Source organism: Rhinolophus sinicus, linkage group LG04 (assembly GCF_036562045.2).
Source record: "Rhinolophus sinicus isolate RSC01 linkage group LG04, ASM3656204v1, whole genome shotgun sequence".
Classification (NCBI taxonomy): domain Eukaryota; kingdom Metazoa; phylum Chordata; class Mammalia; order Chiroptera; family Rhinolophidae; genus Rhinolophus; species Rhinolophus sinicus.
Genome location: NC_133754.1, coordinates 165,191,374 through 165,216,840, shown reverse-complemented (window position 1 = coordinate 165,216,840; position 25,467 = coordinate 165,191,374). Strand labels below are relative to the sequence as shown.

The 25,467-nt window shown below is 39.3% G+C and overlaps 1 protein-coding gene across 2 annotated transcripts in view; it reads right to left on the bottom strand.

Moving 5' to 3' along the window:
• TMEM38B (transmembrane protein 38B) overlaps nucleotides 1-7,420 on the bottom strand; it is a 46,544-nt gene extending 39,124 nt beyond the window's left edge. The window contains exon 1 of one of the 2 annotated variants that reach the window (XM_019734143.2): nucleotides 7,198-7,420. In XM_019734143.2, coding sequence (XP_019589702.1) covers nucleotides 7,198-7,309 — 112 coding nt within the window. In that variant the 5' untranslated portion in view covers nucleotides 7,310-7,420. The remainder of the gene's footprint in view (nucleotides 1-7,197) is intronic. The other variant, XM_019734144.2, reaches the window with a different exon arrangement.
• Nucleotides 7,421-25,467: the final 18,047 nt, after the last annotated feature.

The following is a 25,467-nucleotide window of genomic DNA, read 5'->3' as shown; positions in this document are numbered from 1 at the left end:
TATATTAGTACCTAGTACATGGCAGACACTCTATTTATCTGCTGAATGGATTGATCATTGACAGCAGAGAAAAGAGGTAGGCAAAATGCAACCCTTGGGCTGCTTCTGACTCAATTCTCTGAGCCCAAGATATGATACTTCTGAGTTCTTATTGCAAGGCTGGGATGAGAACAGCACATCATGGCACTGAAAAAGTACTCATAACCCCAACAGTCTTAAATCATGAAACTAAGATTTTATTAGATTTTAAAAAAAGGAAAAGAACAGAGTTGAAAGAAGAGTCTCCCTCACATCAGTCCTTTTGCCTAATTATCAAAATTATGTCCCCCGGAAAAATTTCTCTAACTCAAATAAGCCTTTCTATAACACTCTCTTCAGAACACACACTACGGTAACACATTTTACAGTGTTATCTTATAAGGCAATCTTACGACAAAGTTCTCCAATTCTTATATTCCTTTGTATGTATCATACTGGTACCAGAATTAGTTTAATGTGAAACTGATCTATGAAAATATAGAAAGTTAACCAGAACAGCTTGTATATCTTTAGAGCATATAAATAATACTTGGTAGGAAAAAGTAGTTTATATGATATTTTTAATTTCTACTCAATTTTTTAAAAAGATGTATTCTTTAGTTAAGGAACAAGATGTGTTAATTAGGATGCATTATTTTATTTTTAACACACTGACATTTAAAAGAGGAAAAAAAAATTATCTGTCCTACCTTGAGTTAAAGCTCGAACTCCAGATGTTAAATATTTTTAAATTGCGTATTAGTGAACTTTTGCCCTAGTTTTTCCCCTTTATAGATTTATCTCCTTAAAAAGAAGAGAAAAATTAACAACAAAATCTGATATACCTCAAGTATGCTTCTCATCAAAACAATTTAAAAAAGAATCATGTAAGCAACAGAGTCTTAGAGATTATCCATGACACAATAGATTCAAGGAGTTTTGGGATTAGATTTGAATCATAGTGGGCCAAGAAAATCCACAACCCATCTATGATTATTTCCCTAGTTCCTTAATGTATAACCAGAATAGACATATTTGGCAACTGGCACAAACCCCATATTGATTCTTGAATCCATGAAGTGAGGATCATTATGGTAGGAGTGGTCAAGGACAAGCCCCTAGAGTTTCTTCTCACCGAGATTTTTTTTTTTTTTAAGGAGGGCGCAGCTCACAGTGGCCCATACGGGGATTGAACCAGTGACCTTGGTGTTATTACCACCATGCTCTACCAACTGAGCTAACCGGCCACCCCCTCACCAAGATATTTTTAAAAAGCAATACCACAGAGACAGGTGCCATAACCAAAAACAAACGATGAAACAATGGTGATAGCTATCACGTGCCATGTAACTTGCCTATTTGGTCTATACATAAGGCAAATGGATTTAGAGAATGACTGTGATTATCATAAATGTAGACAGGTAGTGACTCCAGTTGCAGCTGATATTCCAGATGCACTATTTTTATTGGAACAAATCAACATAACCCCTGTAACCAGGTAAGCAAATGCTTTTTTCTCCACACTAATTTGCAAAGAAGCCCAGAAACACTTTGCTTTTACCTGGCAAGGTTAAGAGTATACTATCAGTCTTGCCTCAGGTCTATGTCAACTCTTCTGCTCTCCAACAAAGTCCACAGAGATTTTGAGCATATTGAGACTCCACATTGGCTCACTACACCAGAAACATTATACTGACTGTATATCAACCGGCAGGAAGTGGCCAGTACTTTAGATATCTTAATATGACGTATGCAAACCAAAAAGTGGGAAGTTCAACTCCAGGTTTCTGTACCAGTCAGAGTCCAGTCAAGACACAGAAAACAGTTATTTTAACAGAAAGAGTTTAATATAAAGAAGTAGGTTAAAAAATAAATTTAAAAAAGAAGTAACTACGGTAGGTAGGAAATTGTTGAAAAGATAAAAAGTAATTACTATCGTATAATAGAGGTATCAACTGCAGAAAGCAGTTACCACTGCTGGGGGAACGAAGGATAAGCTGAAATTATTAAAAGTTAGAAGCCTGGAAGAAGAGCTCTTTAGAGCCAAAACTGAAACTCCTGACTGAGGAGGGGAGACTGCTCAGCTGGTGTCCTAGTTCAGCTCACTCATTGCATATCCCAAGCTACCCAGTTAGTAAGAGAGTCTGAACTAAACACTAGTCTCCTAACTTTATGAGCTCTTTCTACCACACCACACTCTGTGACCAATATTTTATATCAGGTCACTCAAATATTCTAATTTTCCTTCCAAAGGAAAAACATGAAAAACAATTTAAGTAAGATTTTCTAAACACACAGAAATAAATTATGGACTGTATTTCTGAGGCATCCTTTTCCACCCCCACACTGGGCAGAACCTTTAAAAGCATCATATAACAAAGGGGGCCTTGGGGATATCATGAATGTTCTATTTTTATCTGGATAGATGTTCACTGTGAAAATTCACTGCGCTGTACATTTATGATTTTGGACTTTTCTGTATGTTTTTATATGGATATTCATAAAGATAGCAAAACTATGTTGCCATTTTTCTGGAATCCCCACTATTGAAAAATTTTTGATTTATTAATCCTTTCATCGCCCATAAATTAGAGGAAGGACAATGCCAAACTTTACAACTAGATTTAATTCCTGAAAGCAAAGTAGAAACTGATTGATGATATGGAAATGACAGAAATTCTGGGAGAAAATAGTCAATAACCAGAAAACGTCAAAGGACAACTTATTGAGAAATTGCTAAATATTGAGAAACCAGGAACATTAAATGAACCTGCAAAGAGAGCACAGAATAGCTGAAAACTTTGGAATCTGCCCAAAAATTAGCTCCATAACAACCACACAACTTAAGGAAGGCTATTTTGTTCCTCTAAGATTATTCCTCATTTACAAAATGAGTTCAGTAATAGCTACCTAAGAGGGATGTGTAAGGATTAGAATTACGATACTGAAATGTTTTGCATGTATCTGAAATGAATGAATATTATTATTGTGTAGAGAAGGTAGTGCAACCTTTTGTGACACAATCAAAAAAAAAGGTGACGACAACAGCCCAGTTGAATTTCTTCAGGACTCTAACAGTATCCTTCGTCTTGCTATCCTCAGCGTCTAATATAATGCTTGATATGCAATAGTTTCAATGAATATTTGCTTAATTGAACTGTGTTTGATTTGAGAGAGGCTACCAAAATAGTGATGGGAGAATTAAGAGTAAAATAATAGATTCTATGTGTTAAAATCAAGTAGAAATAATTGTAGATTAAATTTTCAGGAAGTATTACAAAAAATAGCAGTTGAATATGAATGTGGGATTGAAGAAATGTGTTTATTTTAATGACGATTTAAATAAAAAAAGAGAGAAAACAGATGAAAAATGTAAACCTTTGTTAAAATGGTTTCTAATAGCTTCCAAAGCCCAGGAAAATAGAAAACAAACAAAATAAAACAAAAACCTATATACTACCAGCCAAAACTGAAAACTAAAGAAAACCAGATACCAAGGTTCAGGAGAAATTAAAGTTAATTATAAGATAAATGAAGGTAAATTAAGAAAAAACAATCCAATTTATTGAACACCCTGATATCTTTGCTTACGAAGCACAAGTCACGTGGAAAAGGAAAGCGGAGGAAGCATCAGCTTTCCTGGGATGTGAAGGCCTACAAGCTGAACCAAACAAAAAAGGGATGCTATCCTTATCTACACCACAGAGAGAGTGAATCCACCTATACCCGTTGCCTCCACTAGCATTTAAGATCTAGGCATAAAATGTAAATGGTAGGAAAGTGGGGAGTAAGGTATTGGCAGTGGTAGAGTACATTCCAAAAATTACAATCTCAAGTAGTAACATACCTGAGAGGATTAAAATACGAAGAACCCTGGTGGCAGCACATAGGTGAACTGCAGTTGTATTGTACTGTAGATCTGAGTTTTATAGACTCAGTCACAGGGGATAGATAAAAGTTTCCAATTTTAACTAAAAATTTATGTAATGTATTAGCAAATCAAAATCCCTATTGAATTAAAATAATACATCAAACAAGTAGAGTTTATTCCAAGAATGTAAAGGTTGAGTCTTTTTTTAAACGTATTACATTTCATTTTAAATAGGAAAAATATGATCAACTCAACAGATTTACAGAAGTGGAAATACAAATGGCCTATAAATGTAAGAAGTACAAACTCATTAGTAACTATGTTTGCTGATCATTAGAATGACCATATTTAAGACTGATAAAAAGCCAGTACTGCAGAAGGCAGTCTAACACACTTCTGTTAAGAGCTTAAATAGATCTACTCCTTGGTGTGAACTCTATCACTTGTACCTGTCTATAAGTACTGGCACTAGAATATAAAATATTGTTCACACCATGTACAATACTGTAATAGCATTCAATTAGTCCAGTGGTTCTCAAATTTTTTGGTCTCAAGACTTCTCTCGTCAGGACTCCTTAAAAACTAGTGAGATAAGGGGAAGGTGAGAGGTTTTGGGAACGTATGGGGGGATGATGGATGGGGGGAGGGGGGTTCACACAGTGTGAGGGATGTAAATGATAAATGTCTAAGTTTTGCTCTGTCTTGTGCACCTGAAACTAATTAAAAAACAAATAAAATAAATAAATAAATAAATAAATAAATAAATAAATAAATAAATAAATAAAAAACTAGTGAGCAGATGAATGGTTGCCTGGGGCTGGGGGAGGGCTGACTACAAAAGGGCAGGTGGGAATCTGGGATGGGTGATGAACTGAACTGTATCTTGATTGTGGTGGTGGTTACATGACTGTCTGTGTTTGTCCAAGACAGTAGAATTTTATATTAAAAAGGGTGAATATAAGTAAATTAAACCTTTAAAAAGCCTGACTTTAAAAGAGGTCTCGGGCTGGCCCGGTGGCTCAGGCGGTTGGAGTTCCATGCTGCTAACTCTGAAGGCTGCTGATTCGATTCCCACATGGGCCAGTGGGCTCTCAACCACAAGGTTGCCGGTTCAACTCCTGGAGTCCGGCAAGGGATGGTGGGCTCCGCCCCCTGCAACTAGCAACCGGCAACTGGACCTGGAGCTGAGCTGCGCCCTCCACAACTAAGACTGAAAGGACAACAACTTGACTTGGAAAAAAAAAAAAAAAAGGCCTGGAAGTACACACTGTTCCCCAATAAAGTCCTGTTCCCCTTCCCCAATAAAATCTTTAAAAAAAAAAAGATGTCTCAAAGACCCCCAAAGATCTTTCGCTTATGTGGGTTTCATGTATCAACATTTAGAATATTAGAAATTATAAATGGGAAAATTTTTAAAGTTTTTTTATGTATTCATTTTGAAAATAAGTGCACTAAATGTTAACACAAATAATGTATTCATTATGAAAATAACTATCTTCCAAAGCAAAAACCACTTAATGAGAAAAGGCACAGTTTTATATTTTAGTACTATTTCCCCGAAAATAAGACCTAGCCAATCAGCTCTAATGCGTCTTTTGGAGCAAATATTAATATAAGACCATGTATTACATTATATTGTATTACATAAGACCGGGTCTTATATTAATTTTTGCTCCAAAAGACGCATTAGAGGGGATTGTCCAGCTAGGTCTTATTTTTGGGGAAACACGATAAATCTCTTTAAGATCTGGCTTCAAATAGAAGACAGCCGGATTCTTGTATCTGCTTCTGTATTCAATCTGTTATAGCATCACTGGTCATGTAGCCTCTGGAAAATTCCATTGTCCACTTGCAGGAAAATGAGTGTGAAAAAGACAAATAACATCTGCATATTATTATGAAAATAATTTTGACCTGCAAATAAGTGTCAGGAACCCCAGGGGTTCCGGGCCACACTTTGAGAACCTCTAATTTAGTCTACACAAGAAAATATCAACTACTGAATATGGCATAATAAGAAAATGTACTTCTTTTCCAATCAAGGAAGTAGTATCTTACGTATATGGCCTGTACTGATTTAATACAGTAATATTCCCCTTATCCAAATCAAAACTTCTGCCAAACAGTGATTTAGACTGGGCTACAAACTTCAATGTAAATGAAAACTGTTTCTGAGGTACAAGGGTTTAAATAACCAGTAGTCCATAAGAGGTACAGCATCATTCTCAAGCCCTCAACTCATTGACTCTGTAGGACAAGGCAGATTAAAGGCAGCAAGAACACATAGAAAGTAGACAAAATAAATGCCCGAGCTCACAGAAAGAGACCATCAATAAAACAAAGAGACAGGGAAAGTAACTGCAAAAGTAAAGCAATATGGGAGCAAACATATCCTGAATGTAAACTACAAGAAAAATACAAATATTGCTCCTTGATCCTAACTCCAAATGCTGTATTAAGACTACATCCCCATTCTACAGATAGTGAAACTAGGCCAAATGACTCACTCTTGTACAAGGTCACTCATATACCGTAAACAGGAACCCAGTCTCTTCTCAACAATCATTTTGTCTAACACGCTCAGCAAGGTAGTAGCACCCTGCCTTAAAGGGAATATAGGTATACATTGGAGGCATTGCTGATTCAGTTTCAGACCAACACAATACAACGAGTATGACAATACAAAGAGTGGTAATCGTTTTGCTGGGGGGGAGGTCCTGCCTTCATTTTGTTGTTTGTTTTGTTTTGTTTTTTAAAAAAAAGCCCACAGCTGTAAAGCCAAGTAAAGCAAAGCGCAGTAAACCGAGGTTATGCCTGGTTGGTGTGCCTACTTGAGACTTTTTAAGTGTTCACAGAACTTTCATAACTGGAGAGGAGTCCGTAACTATTAATTATCCCAGGTGACTATGTCAGACTTGCTTCTCTGGCAGCTTTGTTCCCAGGTGACTTTTCAATACTTTCCAAGGAAGTGGTAGCACCACCAGGAGACCACGCAAATGCTGGGCGGGCAAGCGGCAGCACCTCTCAGTCACCTGTCCGGGGAGTCCTTCCCGGGATTGTCAGGCCAACCCCACGAGTTGCGGACCCCAGGTCGCGCCTCCTTTGACGAGTAGCTGAGCCACCGCCTTTCCCCGCCTCAGTTTCCCCATCTGTACTGGAGTGGTCGGTGGAGCCGACTCTAGGCGCTCCTTCAACTCGATTACAGGACTTTCTAGGATAGAGGCAGCTCCGCCGCTCACCCAGTCCTAGCGGTCCCGACGATGAAGCGGAGACCTTCAGGGGGCCAGTCCGCAGCGCCCCGCACTCACCTGGCTGACACTTCAGCGCCATCACTGATACCAAGTAGTGGGCGATGTCAAAAAAGGGGAACATGGACGTGCGAGAAAAGGCAAGGGTCAGATCATCCCACGGAGAATCCATGACTACGACCGACCACGGCGACCAAAGCAGCCGGGTCGACGAGTTCCCGGCTTGCGCGGTGAGAGTTGGAGGAGGGGCAGCCGCGGCCGCGCGCTTTTCTGCGCGCCCTCGAGGAGCCCTGCGCGTGCGCCCTGGCATCCGCGCCGGCGCGGAGGGGCGGGACCGCGAGTCCCGGGAGCCAAAGGCGAGCGAGTAGTGGGCGGATGGGCGGGGTTAGAGGGCTCCCGCTGTTTCGCACGGCTTGACCTGTTCTCCTAATAAGGGTCTGACATCTTCTCCGTGCTGGGATCTGTGCCAGACCTGGAAGAATGGGCAGATGAAGAAAACATAAATAATGAATAAAAATACATTATTAATGTTAACATTTAGTGCATTGATTACTTTTAAAATGAATAAAGAACTATTTTTAAATTTTGTTACAATTTCTAATATGCTAAATATCGATACATGTAACCCACATAAAAGCTTTGTGGAGTCAAGAAATTTTATGTAAGCTTTTCTAAAGATTTAATTTACATACATTATATTCATCCGTTTTCATATAAAGTCCTATAATCTTGGACAAACATATATACAGTCTAAAGGGGAGACCCTCAGAGTCGGATTTATTTCTGAATTGATTTCATTCGCCTGTATTTCTCCAGCAACTACAGTGTTCGTCACACCGTGACTTATTGGAAATATAAAAAAGAATACTATTAATATCCTGCCTTCAAGAAACTTGTATTCTCCCAAGAGAAATTAAAAGTTTTTTAAAGGACGCACATAATTTGTACAAAGCAGGTAGTAAGAAGTATATACAGGCCATGCTAGGGCAGTTTGGAGGAGAGGAAGATTATTTCATGGAAGGGGTAAGGTAAGCTGTCCTGTAAAAACTAGGTGAGAGGTGGAGGAGTTATTTTGGCTACACTGTGAAGTGAGAAATGAGGTTGGAAAAGAAGTCCTTGAAAGGCAGACCATAAATCAGGAGGTTTGGCTCCAAAGTCTAAGCCCTTGATCACCACCGTACACTCAAGCAAATCAGAGCCAGAATCCAGACTCATAACCATTATGCTAAACTGGATTTTTCTTTTTTGTGTGGGGGGTGTGAGCAAGCAACAAAATTAGGAACATATTAGTAAGAAGAGACAGGGAAGATGGTAGGGTATTCACTGGTCCAAGCAAAAGGTAGTGGAGGCTGAGGACAATAGGAACAGGGACCGGGATAGGGAAAAAGCAGTAGAAATAATAGGCTGGATGTCAACTCAACTGGTCAGAGAAGGGGAATGCATGAGTAGGAGGATTATGGTTGCATTCAGAGAAGTAGGAAACAAGAAGGAGGAGCAGGTTTGGGTAGGAAAAACACAAATTTACTTTGGTACATTTTTTGTTTGACGTGGCACCAGGAAATTGGAAATACATAATGAGCTGCTAGATAGGTAAGAGCCACACGGGAGTATGAACTGCAAAGGGAGACTTACATTGATCTTTTTTATCTGAATATTTATCCATTCATTTTAATTCACTTAACAAATGTTTTCTGCGTGCCTGCTAGATACCAGACATTTTGCTGGATGTCAGGGGCCCTGCCCTAAACACCAACTGTTAAAAAGGTGGAAAAATTGTCGTAAACCTCTACATTTCATTACTTATCAAGAAAGAATAAATTTGCTACGATAGTTTTCATATGTGGTTTTCCAAACAAGCAATTCCTGTAGGGAAAGGTTTTAGGTCTCTAGCAAAAAAGCAACACCTGTGATTATTTATATTTTCATGTTTTAGTTGGTTCTTCCTATGCTTTTTATACATTCCTTTATCTTTGTTAGAAATGAATAAATTATTTTGGGGGCAGTATGTGCATCTATTTCTATAATATTATGGCCATGCCACTAATATTAATCATCAAGTTAATTCTAGAACAACTCACATAACCCTTCTTAGTCTCAGCTTGCTTAGCTCTTTCCCTGGTCAAGTTGGCAACATCCCAACACCCAGAATCACGAACGTAATCCGAGCTTTTCCTTCTCTGCAGTACTGCTTCTATCCACTAAGTGGGGCATGCCTTTCACTTTGGGAAATCAATAACAATAACTTTTTAAAGAACTACAAAAAGTCCATGATTAGGAAGTTTCACATTAAAGGGGACAATGATACTTTATATTCTGGTTAAGCTTTTCCATTCTAAAGTTATTTTAATAGGTATTTGATAACTGCGCCCTATCAAATTATAGTGTAATAATGTATGACATTTAAGACAAAATATGTTTAATTTGAATTCAACTTTTTCAACGTTCAGCATCATCAAGGAGAATTGCCCTCAAGGAGAACTACCCACTGACTTCAGTTAGTACAATGAGATACTGATGCTTGAGATTTAAGTGACAATCCAATTCAACTGTACAATCAACTCTTCAGACTCGGTGTCTAGCTAATAATAGTACCTTTGGTACGGTGACTTGGAAAATATGACTTGGCTCACTTATTTCTTGCACTGAAAAATAAAACCCTTTTCTATAAACATCACTAATACCCCTTACATGAACAATTAAACTAAAAATGTTCTCCATGTGTAACAAGTGCAAATTTACCTAATTAAAAAATCTGACGTTATTAAAAGGAGTATCTCTAGTATTCATCAGTGAAGGACTACTAAAACTGCAGTCACTCACCAATGCCAAAGCTGCCAGTTGTCTATGATTATCAACACTGACGGTTTCAATCCATCTCTCATCAAGAGTAACAGGTACCATTAAATCAAAGAATAATAGAATTGTGGAAGTTAAATGCCCCCCCCCCCAAAAAAAAAAAAAAGTACCTTGGATTGCAAGTCATAGAAAACAGTTCTGAGCAGCTTAAGAAGAGTGAGGGATTTATTGAAAGGCTACCAGGGAACCTCATGAAAACCAAGGAAGAGTTGAGCCATCAGGCCCCAAAAAGAGCAAGAAGCTGGGCATTTCTGGGACCAGCGACAGCAGGTGGGTGTGAGCTGCTCTCAGTTACTGACAGTCAATGTCAACATTGTTTAGTTTCTGTGTCCCCCTGTTAAATACTGACAGGAAAGAGAGCCTGCCCTGGCCTGGGACAGATGTCCTCTCCTGGTCAAACAGCTCTGGAAGGAGGCTGGTCACATGGACCCACAGCATCCCTAGGTATCAGGGACAATGTCCTGGGAATGGAGGGAGCCAGGAAGCCATCACAAGAGGTATCTATTACAATCATTTTCTTTAGCCCATTTATTTCAGAGTAAGTAACTCAGGGCTAGAGAGAGATCACAAAGGCAGTTAGTGACAGACCAGGATTTGTTACTATCCTGTAATAATCAATCTCCTCTAAGTATTCCTACTGGGCTTTCTCCTGTCCTGTCCCACAGACCCAAAATACTCTCCCAAAGTTGTCTTGTACTGACAGACCCAGCATCCCTACAGCAATGAAAAGACCACGAGATGAGAGTCAGGAAAACCTATTAGGAGTCTGGGCTCTGGATGAACAGCCAGGATTAAAGGAGTTTGTAGTTTCCAGCATACCCAGTTTGTTGAAGGGGCTGAACTCAGTGGGAACACAATCACAAGGTGGATTTATCTTTCTCCAGACAAACCCCAACTATGGTCTTACAGTCAGGTCTCCCCTTTCCATCCTTTATACAGTCTCAGCAGATCCCATTGCTTCCTTGTCATTTAAAACACTAAAAAAATTAAATAAAAATTAAACGTCCAGTCCAATTAAAACGCCAATCTTGCATCGAATTCTTCTCCCATTTCGTCAGCTCAGGTCTGCCTGGTCCAAAGGCTTGCAATGGGGAAAGAGGGCATAGTGTGATCTTTTTACCTTTCCTCATCTTTGGTCCCTTCCGAAACCCTTTGTGTTTTTCAGGGTCAGGTAGTAGGTAGGGAAATTATAAAAAAGGAACAAAAGGCCTTCTAGTTAACAAGTATGGGTTATAGTTTTTGTTTTTATTTTGGCTACTGATATTCTTCTTCATGGCAGGCTCCCAGTGCTGACTGATTCCCAGGGTACACTTGTGGGTTCCTCAATTATGCCATGGACTTGTACACAGCGAGGTCTCCCAGCTCCTACCCTTCCGGAACACCAGCAGATGGCTAACCCAACAGGCATATGCAACTCTGCCTGTTGAGTTAAAATATTAACTACGGTATTTCCAGCCTCTCAGCAAAGAGTGGTCACGTGTTAGAATATTGGCAAATGAAACAGAAGAGAAAGTCTGTTGACATGCTTCTGAAAACAAAGTGAAGAAAACAAAGGTAGAAGACTGACACTACTCAAACTCAAGACTTACTATACTACAGTAATCAAGACAATGTGGTATTGGTAAAAGAGCAGACAATACATCAATGAAAACAATGTGGCCTCTTTTATAAAAACGATCTATGCCTTCGAGGTGGGCCATTCTCCTTTTTTTTATTTTTTATTTTTTGCATTGAGCTCGGGTAGCCATCTTGTGACCATGGAAGAAAGAAAATAACAGATAATAGAAGGTATCACCTATCTTTCCCTGACTTACTGTTATGTGAGAAAAAATAATCCTTTATCTGTTTAAATAAAGTCTGAATTGTCTTGGGGGAGAGAAGCACCTCCTTTCTCATAGACAGGAGTAGAAAAGCGAAACACTCTAACCCTTTGAGTTCTTGTCTATGAATTTTCTTTCAAATTGTTTACCTCTTGAGCTGCTGAGAGGGAAGGTCTCTGGACCATTTATTATCTTTAATTAAGTCCCACTTAGATGGTCTAGTGCCTCTTTTTAGAATGTGGAAGTAACATCTTTTGTCTTAGGAACTTTAGCTTGAATTCCAAGATAATAAATCCCAATTACCAGAAGGCAGATGAAGGAAAAAGATTAGAAAATGAGGTCAATGGGTGAGGTTTGAAAGAAAATGCACGTAGCTAAGGCTAGGAACACACAAAGTGTCAGTGATCTGTGTAGAAGGGTTGACTAAACCAAAACTTAGCAACAAGAACATAATGTGCAGCTGATACTCGGGCAAACAAAAGGAATCCTAGCTAAAGATTCATAAATGTGTCCAGACAACAGAAGTACAAATACAGAGGGCAAGTGCAATTGCAGGTACAGGTTCTGACCTGTAACATTCACGGAGGAGTCATTCCAATGTAAAGTTGTCCTTATATGACTATGGACAATAAATACACTCTCCATTGCTGGAGCCTAAAGTTGCCTAGCTTTCATACAGAATGTATCTACATTACATAGTTCTTGGGCCTATTTTTAAAGTCCATGTTCAATTAGTGGAATTGTATCTGTATATATGGATAGAACATATATTCCAGGGACTGATCCAATCACTGTAAGTTCTTTAAATATCATAAATCTGTGTAAGTCATATATGTGTAAAATCTGTAAAATGTAAAAATCTATTTGTATTTATTATCTACGAAGCCTGATATTCTTATAGTTTTACATACAAAAATTAGTAATTAGTTTTCTTAGTTTGGGAAAAAGTTAAAGAGAATATTTTTAATAACAGCACAATTTCTTATAGGCATTATGACGATCTAAGAAGGAGATAATTTCCCAAAGTGATTTAAACATGGAAATCTATTTTTCCCCCTCTAAGCAACTCATGAAACTAGAAATTCAGCATGGAGAACCCTGTATAAAGCTTTTCCTATGTCCACTACAGTCAGCTGGACAATCAGGTTATTTATCATATGGATCTCATCTTTCGGATGGGGCCCATCAGATCATAAGCGCAAAGCCTTCCCCTCCACCTTTCACCTACCTCTCTGTTAGGCTTAGCCAGCCAGGAGCAGTATATCAAATTGCATTCTTGACTTTGTGCCAAGGAGTTCACTTGGGAAACTCTCATTATGGAAGAGGGCGTATCATAGTGGTAACAGAATAGTCTCTAGAGTCAGACACTCTTCTTATTGCATAACCTTATAGAAAGTAGCTGCTATGTCCCTTCAGTCTGTTGTCTTCATTTTTAACCTCGGATTAACAGTATTTCACAGTGTCATTTTCAAAATTAAGAGAGCGTGCACATAAATTGCTTTGTATAGTACCTGAAACAGGGTAGCTGTTTGATAAATCTTAGCGATTACTCTTCTATTATATTAAGATCTTTTAGAAGGGATTTTGACATCCCTCTCCTGCTGCTTTTTTACCTACTAAAGTTCTATATAATGTTTTAGAGGCATTGTGGTTAAGAGTGCAGGTGATGAAGCCAGATGTCCTGGGTCAAATCCTGGCTCTGCCCCTTGCTAGCTGAATTACCTTGGCAAAATTTTCTGTGCCTCAGGTTTCTCATTTTCAAAATGATGAAAATAACACTCAGGAGCTCATGGGGCTTTGTGAGGATTAAATATGTGTAAAGAACAGTGGCTAGCACAGAGAAAGCCCTCAAGAACTGACGTTTGTCCATTATTATTCAGAACTTACCCAACATTATAAGAACTTTCATAATTTTCTCTTATGAATAGAATTCAATTTAAACCCAATTTCATAGAAAACACCTACCACATAAATTTTTTGGTAACAAATTATTAAGATAACACACAAATTTGTGCTCTCGTACACTGGCCTAAATAGTGAACAGAATTATCAGTGTGCAATGAAAAAGGATGTGGAGGTCACAGACTTTAGTAAGTTCAGTAAAACTGGCTTTGGCATTCCAAGAAAAGGTATAGGCAGTTCTCCTTTATTGTCTCCCTTTTGGTTTTGTTTTGTGGCTTTTGTTCTTATTTCCTTTTCTTTATCATTGTATCTAGTAATAATAATGTGTGCCTAAATAGAAATAATAATGCTTCCCTTACTACATGAAGATGATGCTATTGTGTTGACAAAAGGCATGAGATTTTCTATGAGTTCTTTCTTATTACATTCTCTCAGCTAGAAGTCATCTACGTTGAAATCTATTAGTTCAGTTCAGAGAAGTCTTTGGCAGGGCCTCCAACCCACTAAATTTGTCTAAGTTTAAAGTGCCAAAGTAAAAAAAAAAAAAAAAAAAAAGAATTAGCCAGGGAATACTCTAAAGAAGGGCTGAGAACATTCCCTACCAGATGGAAGTTAGGACAACTGGGCCAACAGCTGTTGTAAATTCATAACCAGGAGAGAGGCTGAGGATAAAATTAGATAGGATTGTTGAGACTAGCTAATTCCAGTGGGTAACTGGGGAGTCTGGTCAATCAGATCGTAGCTATGACTAAGAAATCCAACCTGAGGACCAGAGAAGGTTTTGTCAGCGAGCTTAAGCAGGAACAAAGTCAAAACATTACCAGAGCAAAAATGTCAGGTAAAAAAAGTCAAGCTAATGAAGCAAGAAACACCTTAGTGACAAGGTATGGATGACTATCCATAGAAAAACCACTGAGGCTAACATTTGACAGGAGCCATACAAGGGTTTTCCCACACAGATGAAGAGTTATACCTAAAAAGGATTTGCTATCCTAAAGACACCTTCTCACAAAAAGATCTAACTATAAAAGAAAAAAATATTGATAAATAGGGTTACACTAAAATTAAGCACTTCCAAATACAAAAGACACTATTAAGAGAATAAAAAGGCAAACATAAAGTGGAAGATGATACTTGCCAGACATATGTATCTCCAAGAAAAGAGACTTACCCAGAAAAATATAAAGCACTCAGATAAATTGATAAGCAAAGACAACTAAGTGTTTTTTAAAGTTCAATGCAAAACTGAGCAAAAACTTCAACAGGTAACTCACAAATAAGGATATCCAAATGACCAATAAATGTATGAAGAGGTGCTCAACTTCAATAGTCATCCTGGAAATGCAAATTAAAACTACAATAAGATACTTCTACATGCTTATTAGAATGGCTAAACTGAAAAAGAGAGACAATACCAAGTGCTGGTGAGGATGTTAGGCAACTTGAACTCTCTTACATTGTTGGTGAGAGTGTATTTTTATCTATGGATGGTTAAATTGATTTGGGGTGAGGGGGTAGGGGGGTGATGAGGGCTGGAACCTCCCATTCTGCCATCTTGCTGATGTTACTCCTCTGATCTTTTCTATTGGATAACTTCCTCTGGCTGTAAACCCAGGTATGACAATGGACTTTGATTCTTATGTTGCACTTGCGTTTCCATTTTTTCATTTCATATGTTGCATTTGTAATTTCCATTGTGTTACCCTCAAAACTGATCTTGAGCAAAAAACCCAAAGGTATTTGGACTTAGATTTGGTTGTCTGTTTAACCTGCTATAAAACTCCTTTCCCATTCTTTACACTTGATCTTAGCCAAAAGGCCGAGAAGCGATCCTTTCCCATTCTTTGTTTTGTCTTTAGTACACTTGCCTCAGCAGTATCGCCTCTTAGAGACTGCACTTTACAACAGAGGTGGGGAGAATTATTCACATGGTATTCTACACTCAAAGATTTGCTGGGCTCTGGCTTCGGGAAATCCTGGTGTCTGCACAATACACAGAGAAAACACTGCCAGAATGAATTCAGTAATAAATATTCTAGCATAATTTTATATCTATAATGAAATATTTAACTTTATACCATACAAGTATTTCCTGTTCATCAAGTTTTTTTAATGTTAGCCAAATTTTTTAATCTTCTTTGTTTAAAAAAAATCTGTGTCACTACAATTTTCATAAAGCAGTCATCTTTTTCAGAGCTATGTCTGTGATACTTGATCTGAATGAGGGCAAGGCAGTTAGCTTGGCAAAGTTCCAAGACCTCAGCCCACATTTACTCTAACCCCCAGCCCTTAGTTCCTTATGCGAATTTGACAAAACAATGTGGATGGAGCTCTAAAAATTCAATAGGGCATTATTATAGTGGCAAAAGAAGGCCATTTGCAGCAAAATTAACACCAAGGTCAAGATGTTTAAACATTCATTATTGTTTAGATTGCTCAATATTAGACTACAATTAAAAAAAAAAAAGGTGAAATTGGCCTATAACATACAACCATATAAGGAATTAATTTAAACCAGTGGTGGAAGCTTTTCAGACAAAAACCTATCTTAAATCAATTGGAAGTTGAAAATAACATTTTTCTGATAAAAATTATTTATTTAAACACATCTGAAATCTTCCATCTCTAACCCTCTGCCCTTCCACTCTCCACCCTAAACAGGATCTAAGGCTATGGGATTATAAAAATAACTTTTTTTAAGCTTTTTTTTTTAAGAGTCTGTGGGAGAATAGCAGAGACGAGATATGCATTTGTGTCCTTCTCTTGATGGAAACTGATTATGGCTGCATATTTAGGCTATTTTAGGGGTGATGGAACGGGAGATGTGGTGAGCATGTGAATTGAGAAGGCGTCAGTCATTCATTAATTTCAGGATAGTCAATCTTCTCAGCTCTGTAAATTGTGAATTACAAGACTCTCAGATCAGATACAGAACTCAGCATGAGGTCCTGGAAGGAATGAGGACTTGGGAAATAAGACACATTCCTCTGCTAGTTGTGACAGAAACTGGTATGTGGTTATCTCCAGGGAAGATTTCTGCAATGGCTGGGGCTACATCACCCAAGGGTATAACCATCTTAGAAACTGATTAGCAAAAGTACTGAGTGCTGACCACCCAGTGGCCTAGTGCCCAAAAGGGTCTGACTCCAGAATGGGTGGGAGAGACCAATTCAGGGAACATTTGTAGATGTCTTGACCAAGAAAGGAGGAAGCTGAATGATGTAAGTACAAGAACAGGGAGAGGAAAGTTAAGGGCTGAAAATGAGCTGAAGGTTACCAGAAACACTGGTCTAGATTACGCCAGTGGAACAATTTCACTTACCCATTGGAAAATTCAAATTGGTTTTTATAATTTCACAATGCATAAAGGTTTTTTTTAAAAAAACAGCTATTAGTGGAAAACGCTAACATTTGTGTACAGTCCTACTCATACATGATAGAATGGGTCAGCCTCCTGGGTCCCCTCAGCCTTTTGTGAGGCAACATGCTGGGAGTGGGGGCAGGAAACACTCCATTTGGAATCAGAAACCCAATTCTTAACTGGATGATTCCTCCTGGATGAGCCATATAAGGTCTCTAAGTCTCCATTTCAACACTTGAAAATGGGGTTAAAAAAAATCAATTTTATTTATCTCACGGTCTGTTATGAAGATCAAGTTATACTTAATGTTATATATTTTGAATAAACATAAAGTTTTATATGAATAGAAGTAATTTTTAAAATCATCTGTGAAAGACTGTGGAAAAGGACTAACAGGGTCAGCAAACGTGAGACAACTAAGCAGAGAAACTGCAACCGCCTCACGCGGTTTTCTCATTTTTATACCTAGAATATCAATTCCGAAGGGCAAGTACAAAGTCTTAGCCCGCTTTGTGCAGCCCAATAGCACAAGCATCATCCTGAAGGGGTAGTAGGTGCCAATAAATATTTGTGGAATTGTACCACCTGGCTTCCGCTTCCAAATTCATAGGCTGATGAGCCAAGAGAGGGACTATGAGTCCGTTGGGAAGAAGGAAGAAGAGGAACCTTACTTTATAAGAGGGTAAAGCAGCCTTGCCAGTGTGGTCCTTATTGTGCTTTCGCAGCGCTGTCTTTTCTCTTCTGAACACAGACGGCCTCTGGTCACTCTAAATCGTCCAGAGCTCTGTGTGCTTCCCAGAGTAGCAGCTTTGTGTGGCTAAACACAGGACGGACTGTCTTCTTGCACTTTTTGGGGGGTAGGTTTACCAACGGTCGTTGTGCCCCTCCTCCTGGCCTTAGCCCTCTGCAGATCTAGTTCTGCAGTTTAGGTTCATGAAGTACAAATTAGCATAATCCGATTAGATTAGCTGCTGAGGGGCGTCTTTGGTCTGAAAAGCAGAGAAAAGAAAAGTGTCTCACAAAGAGAGGAGCCTGGAGCTTGGAAGAGGAGGGGCGACAATTGCTCCGGTGCTGCAGGCCTGAAAGCTTGCACCTGCACAAGTCCTCTTGTAAATAAGCACTCTTAGATGGTATTAAACAGGGGGCTGAGGAGTTGGGGGGAGCTCAGGGAGGTAAGAATGGGGCAGAGAAAGGCAAGACAGCAGCTCTGCATCCCATTAATTGATTTATCTGGATTGGCAAATCGGGGGTTGCTGACAGAGAGAATGCCCATTTGATTCCTACTCAGCATTGAGAGTGGGTCAGCCCCAAAATCTGATCTATCGAGATAAGCGTTTTAGAATCTCTGCCAGAGACTGATAAGGGGTTTACTTGTAGGGAACAAAGTTCATTGGATGTTTGATCTCAGTACTTTCTGAATTGGACTTCTGTCTCTTTCCTTTATTTCTGGAAAAGAAAAATACAAAGTGAGGTGGTTGGTGGCAGTTGTTTTAGGCCGTTGGGTAATGTGTGCTTAGAAATCAAAAGAAAAACTCAACAATCAACTTGTAATAGATGAAACCAGGGAATTTTCTGATAGAGTGTACCTTTCTCTGCTATGGACAGTTTATGGGTATAGCTGAAGTTTTCATTATTTTGAAAACTAAACAAGGGAGCCTATGTGTGCAGTAAATGTTGAGTTTCTGGCAAGTGATTTCTTTTACACTTATGTGGAAGAAAAATTTTTTCCCCCAAAGATGAAGGAGTCCTGAGACCAAGTCCCTGTACTTGCTAAGGACTGAGCACCATCTGTGCCACCTTCCGTGATTCTCAGAGAACATCTACATGTGTAGCACTCTATGGAACTAAAAGGAAACCTGACGTACGGCGTGATTGACATCTAAGGCTGGGTAGAGAAGGCTCATTTTTGTTGATACGTCATATGCAAAGTCGTTCAACATCATTCATATCTGAGAGGAATGGAACCCCCATTACTTCCTTTAGGTAACTTTTCCTTCATCAAAGAATTCTTCTGGTTAGAAAACCCAGATCACCAACCAAATTACTCTGTGCTTTCTTTTTTGTTGTTGTTGTTGTTCTATATTTTAATCATTGCCTACCTATAGTAAGCATTTCTTTCACCGGAGGTTTCTACTATGAGGCAGAAGAACATAGTAGAAGAAATTTAGCCTATGTTGAAAGGTAGACATGGGTTCAGAGCCCAGCCTTGTCACTTGCTCACTGCCTGATCTCAAAGTTACCTTCGAATTATTTTAAGCCACTGTTTCACCAACTTCCACTGGAGCAACCTCCATTAAATGGTTGTTAGATGTATCAAAGATAGCAACAATAAAATGCCTGGCACATGATAGGCTTTCAGTAAACTCATATTCAAATCTATTCATATTGTATGTCCAAGTAGGTATGTCATGATACTCAAACACAGAGCAAAGAGTTTACTGGTTACAAGAGCTGTCTTTCCTATTCTTTGTCTCCTCTGTCTTTTCACCAGAATATCTATCCTCCGTTTCTGTGATGGAGCGTCTTTCCTCCTGGAGCCTAGAGCCATTCAGCTTCTCAGAGAGGAAAGAACACAGGAAACACTGCAAGGTTGTTTAAAGAAGCTAGGGAGCTTAGGGGAGAAATTTAGTCTGGGAAGGAAGTTAGGAAAATAATTCCTACCTGCTAGAAGACAAAATCAGTATGTAGAATATTTTAAGTATGAGAAGATCTGGAGGCCTGATTACAGAGAAAAGGGTAAAACTCACATCAGAGGAAGGCCTGAGAAGCTCATTAGCTCTGACAGCCCATATCGCCCTAGGGTTGTGGACTGAAACAGTTGTGTTTTAACCGTCCTCTTACATAGAGTGATTGAGTGGCGTAAAAGGAAGTTACTGCAAGGTATCTTTAGACAAGACGTTCTGCATTTTAAGAAAGGCTCCTTTTGAGAAAGTCTGACTTTTTCAGAGATATTTTACATCATGGTCAAGATATGTATGGGGAACATAATTTGACAGTTTATGAAAATACAATTACACCATGACCAAGTAAAGATTTATCCAAACAATGCAAGAAAATATATTAATATTACATATCCCATATCAATTTCAATAGATATCAAAAAAAAACTTTCATTAAAATTTATTACCTGGTCCTTATTTTGGATACAGGGCAGTCAAAACTCCGCCCTGCTCATTGCCCCAGGTGGCAGACGGCTACAAAGCTCAGCCTCCATCACTCTGGCCTCCCAGCAATCAGACTTCTAGTTGGGTTCACCAGGGGAAGGCAGTGGCAGAACAGAGGATGGAAGGAGAAAAAAGAGGTCAAGGTATTTATCCTCCCATCCCCTACCTCTGCAACCACAGCTCTTGTCAGGCAGCCCCTCTTCACGGCCACATTTTTCTGGGTTCCTTTAACACCGGGGATACCAGAGGGTAGCAGGAGAATTTGAACCCATTTTTACCCAGCTATCCCTTTCTGGTGCTCCAGTTTTTGAGAAAGTTGTTCTGAATTTTTATTTCTTGTTTTTGTGTTTTCCTTCCTGCCTTTTGGATGTTTGTTTTTCTTCCAGGTCAGGAGTGTGTGTTTGTGGAAGAGAGATTTTTCCATAATGTGACCGCTACTGGGCCTACAAGCTAGACCAGGGCCAGAATGGAGCTGCTTCCTGTAAACCCCCTTAGAGACTGTCTGATCGTAAATGGACACTGTACTTCTGACATAAATCAATACTTTTCCCCTGTGTCTCATGGCAGGCTGGTTCTTGGAACAGGCTGTTGTCCTGACCCAGTCAAGGCATTTTCTCATACCTGGGACCAGTCATGTACTAGTACCCCTGTCTATTCTGCCCTGTTCTATGTAATTCTTTGGCACCTGCCAAGGGGCACGGAGAATATTCACTTTGTCTTGCGGCAACCCAAGGTGCCACTCATACACCAGTTTTCTTTAATAAGGGTTTATTGCCAGACTGGAGTGGCCTACCTCTTTCTTCGGTCTTTCCTTACCCTCTGTTTATGGAGGTAAATTTTCAGTCTGGGAGTTTTCCCTGGGTCTGCATGTACCAACAGTGCTATACATTCTAAGGGTTTCAATAAGTGTATAATGACATGTGTCCATCATTATAATATCACACAGATATTTTTCACTGCCCCCAAAGCCTCAGTGCTCTGCCTATTCATGCCTCCCATTCCCACCTCTGGCAACACTGTTCTTTTTACTGTCTCCATAGTTTTGCCTTTTCCAGTAGTTGGAATCAAACAGTACGTAGCCTTTTCAGTTTGGCTTCTTTCACTTAGTAATATGCATTTCAGTTTCCTCTATGCCTTTTCATGAATGAATAGCTCATTTCTTTTTAGTGCTGAATAATATTCCATTGTCTAGATGTACCACAGTTTATCCATTCACCTACTGAAGGACATCTTGGTTGCTTCCATGTTTTGGCAATTATGAATAAAGTTGCTATAAACATCCATGTTCAGGTTTTTGTGGACATAAGTTTTCAACTCCTTTGGGGAAATACCAAGGAGTGCCACTGCTGTGTCATATGGTAGAATATGTTTAGTTTTGTAAAAAACCACCAAACTGTCTTCCAAAGTGACTGTGCCACTGTGCATTCCCGCTAGTAATGAATGGGAGTTCCTGTTGCTCCACGTCCTCGTCAGCATTTGATATTGTCGGTGTTCCAGATTTCAGCCATTCTAATAGGTGTGTAGTGGCATCTTGATGTTTTAATTTGTGTTTCCCTGATGGCATATGATATGGAGCATCTTTCCATATGCTTAACTTACCATCTGTATATCTTCTTTAACGTGCTGTTAAGATCTTTGGCCCATTTTTTAATCAGGTTTTTGCTTTCTTCTTGTTGAGTTTTAAGAGTTCTTTCTCTATTTTGGATAACAGTCCTTTATCACATATGTGTTTTGCAAATATTTTCTCCTAGTCTGTGGCTTGTCCTCATTCTGTTGACATTTTCACAGAGCTCAAAAATATGTTTAAAATAAAAAGTATTACTGTTACTAACCCCACACCCCTCTCCACTTTTTTCTTTAAAGATAGCCTTAGAAAAGAACTTTTTGATAATCATTTTCTGGGCATATTACCATACCCCCTTATTTCAAGCATATATTTAAAAATATTATTTCTGAAATAGAAAAGCTATAGATTTTAAAACACAGTATCAACTTATAAATTGAATTGAGACCATTTTAGTTTAGTATACTTGTAACCACAAATGATAAAATGTATAGCTTTTTAACATTTTATGCATTGAGGCCATCCACTTAAACGTTTTACCTGACCAGGTAACACTTACACATTTATTCTTTAAACAGAAGTACTTAGGGGGGAAAAAAAAGAGATGTTTACACTGTGGAAATTTTATATTTTTGTAGTATTGCTTCGAAAGTCCTCTTTTCAAATATATATATATGTGTCTCCTGAAAACTAATTTTTATACCCAAGTATTTTACAATATATTTGTCCAAATTGGGGCTCCAAGGTATAAACTGTGTTTTAGAGGCTACAGATCCCAATTTGGCAAATATTACACTTGTTTGTTTGTTTACTTGATTGTTTTGTCCTCAGCAGCCCTCTCCCCTCCTCCTTTTAAATCTACTCATCCAGGGACAGTGGAGTCAGAGTTAGAGCATTTGGGGCTCTAGTCTCACATACTGCTTAAAAGCTGAACATGTATCCAATTTTTGCCCAGAAAGTCACTGATCCTCAGTCTAACAGTGGCTGCAGAGGGGACATTTCCAGGGACTGTGCCGTCCAGAATATTACCATACCACATGATAAGATTGGGGACATCCCAGGACATCTGGGTACAGCCCGCATCCCAGACTACTCTCTGTGGATTTATCTTGTGATCTATGACTTTCACCTCCTTGGCTAGAATCTTAAAGAGAAACCAAGAAACTGGATCTCAGGCCAGCTGTTGCTCAGCTTTAACCTTGTCTAGTTACTCACTGGTCCAAACTGAAAGGAGTGAGGGGAATGCTGATAGATTTCACGGATATGACATCCCTCATCCGTACTTCTCTTAGAGACCCAACAATTTCATGAAACAGCCTATCCCGTCCCCTCCCAGGTATTTTCTAACCAACATTGTCTCAGTTTTGAAATCTTTCTAAATCCATTCTTTGTGCAGCGCCTAAATGAGGATGTGAGGGGGTCTATGCATCTCCAATTTTGACACGTGTACACTCTCAAGTGTATTATAAGTTGGTAGAAATGGACTATGTGCACATACCTACACTTATTTGCACACACACATATGGCAAAATTAAATCTTGACTTACTTAGTGAGAGATACAAACAATACACTGAAGTGGTCTGGAGCAGATGCAAAATACTCAGCCCAGTGTTCCACTTCTCACAAAGTTGGAAGAGGCTCACAGTGGCCATAAGACGATGTTCAAGGTAGAGTCTTAATTCTCTGCTGTTCAGTGTTCTTAAGCCTAAGACTTGTGTCACCAGGTTAAAGGAATCAATACAAACAGTCTAAACTGAATATAGGAAGAAAATGCAATCCCACACCCAGTGAAGAAAAACACTTTGTCCATTTCCTTAGACCTGCCTTCCTCCTCGACTCCAGGGGAGGTAAAACCAGAAGGTGGGAAACGTGGAGGAGCAGATTTCCTATCCTCGTGTGTAAACACACACACACATACATGCACACCCGCATACACGCACATACAAGTGCCAGCGTCCTGAGCCATAGATCATGCTTTAGCCAGGGAGGGGGTGGAGGTGGGAAGGAGATGAAATGGGCTTTTGAATGGGCCCAAACTGGTCTTTTTATTCCCCAGAGACTGGAAAGGCCTGAGCTCTGCCTGACATGCCATTGTAGGTTGGGAAAGGAAGATGAGGCAGTGACAGGAAAAAAATACAGCAATCTCATGTCCAAGTCCAGATGACAGAACAAACCAGCCACCCCGTGCAGGTGCACCTTCAGGCCTGCCGCTGCAGGACAGCTCACTCATGGTGTCTTATCAGCGTCTTACCCCCAGCTTGGTGCTTCTGAACAGGAGGCTTTGGCTTTTCAGTGTTGTGTTTGTTTACCCAACAGTGTTACTGGGTAATATGCCGGGTTCACGAGGTTCCATTAAGGTGGCTAGGATCAAAAAGAATTAAGAACTCTGATGTGGGGGGAAAAAAAACAAAAAACCTCTCTGTGAAGAGTAGTGATTTTGTGTGAAAAATGACTAAGGGACAAATTCTGGCTCTGCAGTGGAAACTTGGGCAAGTTAAATAACCTCTTACAACTCAGTTTCCTCATCTGGGAAGTGAGAACAATACGTATAATCTATATAATATTAACACCAGAACACTGTTACGAACGCTAAGTGAGCTGATACACCGGAAGATCTTGGCACAGAGCCTGGCATCGGATAAGCTCTCAGCAAACCTTGGCTGTTACTCTTATTCTTACAATTTTACTTTAATTGTACTTACATTATAAATAATTCTGAAGTAGGCATCCATATACATAATTCCTTGACCATAATTCTGATTATTTCTTTATGATAGGTTCCTGGAAGGATAATTACTTAGGCTCAAGCGTATGCACATATTGAGTAATCCTGCTTTTTAAAGTGATCCAGAAACAGCTATTCAACAGCTTGCTTCATTCGACTATCAGAGAATTCTGGAGCTCTGGAAATTAAATTCTTAGAGTGTAAACTATTTGGTAAATTACAAACCTAACTAAGGCTTATGCACAAATCTAGTGATCTTTTAAATCTGTTTGTGAGAGGTCATTAGCAAGAAAGAGAACACAAAATGGAAAGCTTCCCTGTTTATAGCAAACTCTTAAGAGTCCCAGTCGTGCAAGTTCAGTGTAGGAGTGTCCCTGGCTTCCCATAATCCTTCACATTCATTCCTGGGCATCTGGTAACACCTGCCACTTTTAATCCCTCACTTTGCATTGCCATTGAACCTCTAGATTCCCTCCTTATCTTTGACCTTTTAATTTAAAGATGTGACTTTTAACTAACCTTTGGCCTGTGGGTCAGCAGTTAAGCTATCCTTTCTCCCAGGCCCCTTTCATCTTTTGCCTTTTTAAGGACAAAGCCTGTTTTGCATAACTTACACAGATTTTGGTCATCTCAAGCCATTCTTAGGTGATGCAACCTCATAAGGCAGGTGCTGCAGGGGCCGTGCTGAATATATATTATGAGAAACAAACTTTTAAGAAGAGCTTTAGACTTTGGGTTTCTCAGGAAAATTCAGCCTGTTTAAGTTTCACTTCGATGCCGTCTGTTAGGGAAGGCTAGAGGAGCAATATTCTCAACAGAGCCAGTCTTGATACAGTTTTCTCAACTTGAAAGTGAGGTCACTTGCAGGGCTGTTGTATGAATTGTTAGAAACTGTCACTGTCCTCAAGGAGATCTTAGCTTGGGGTGGGGATAGGGA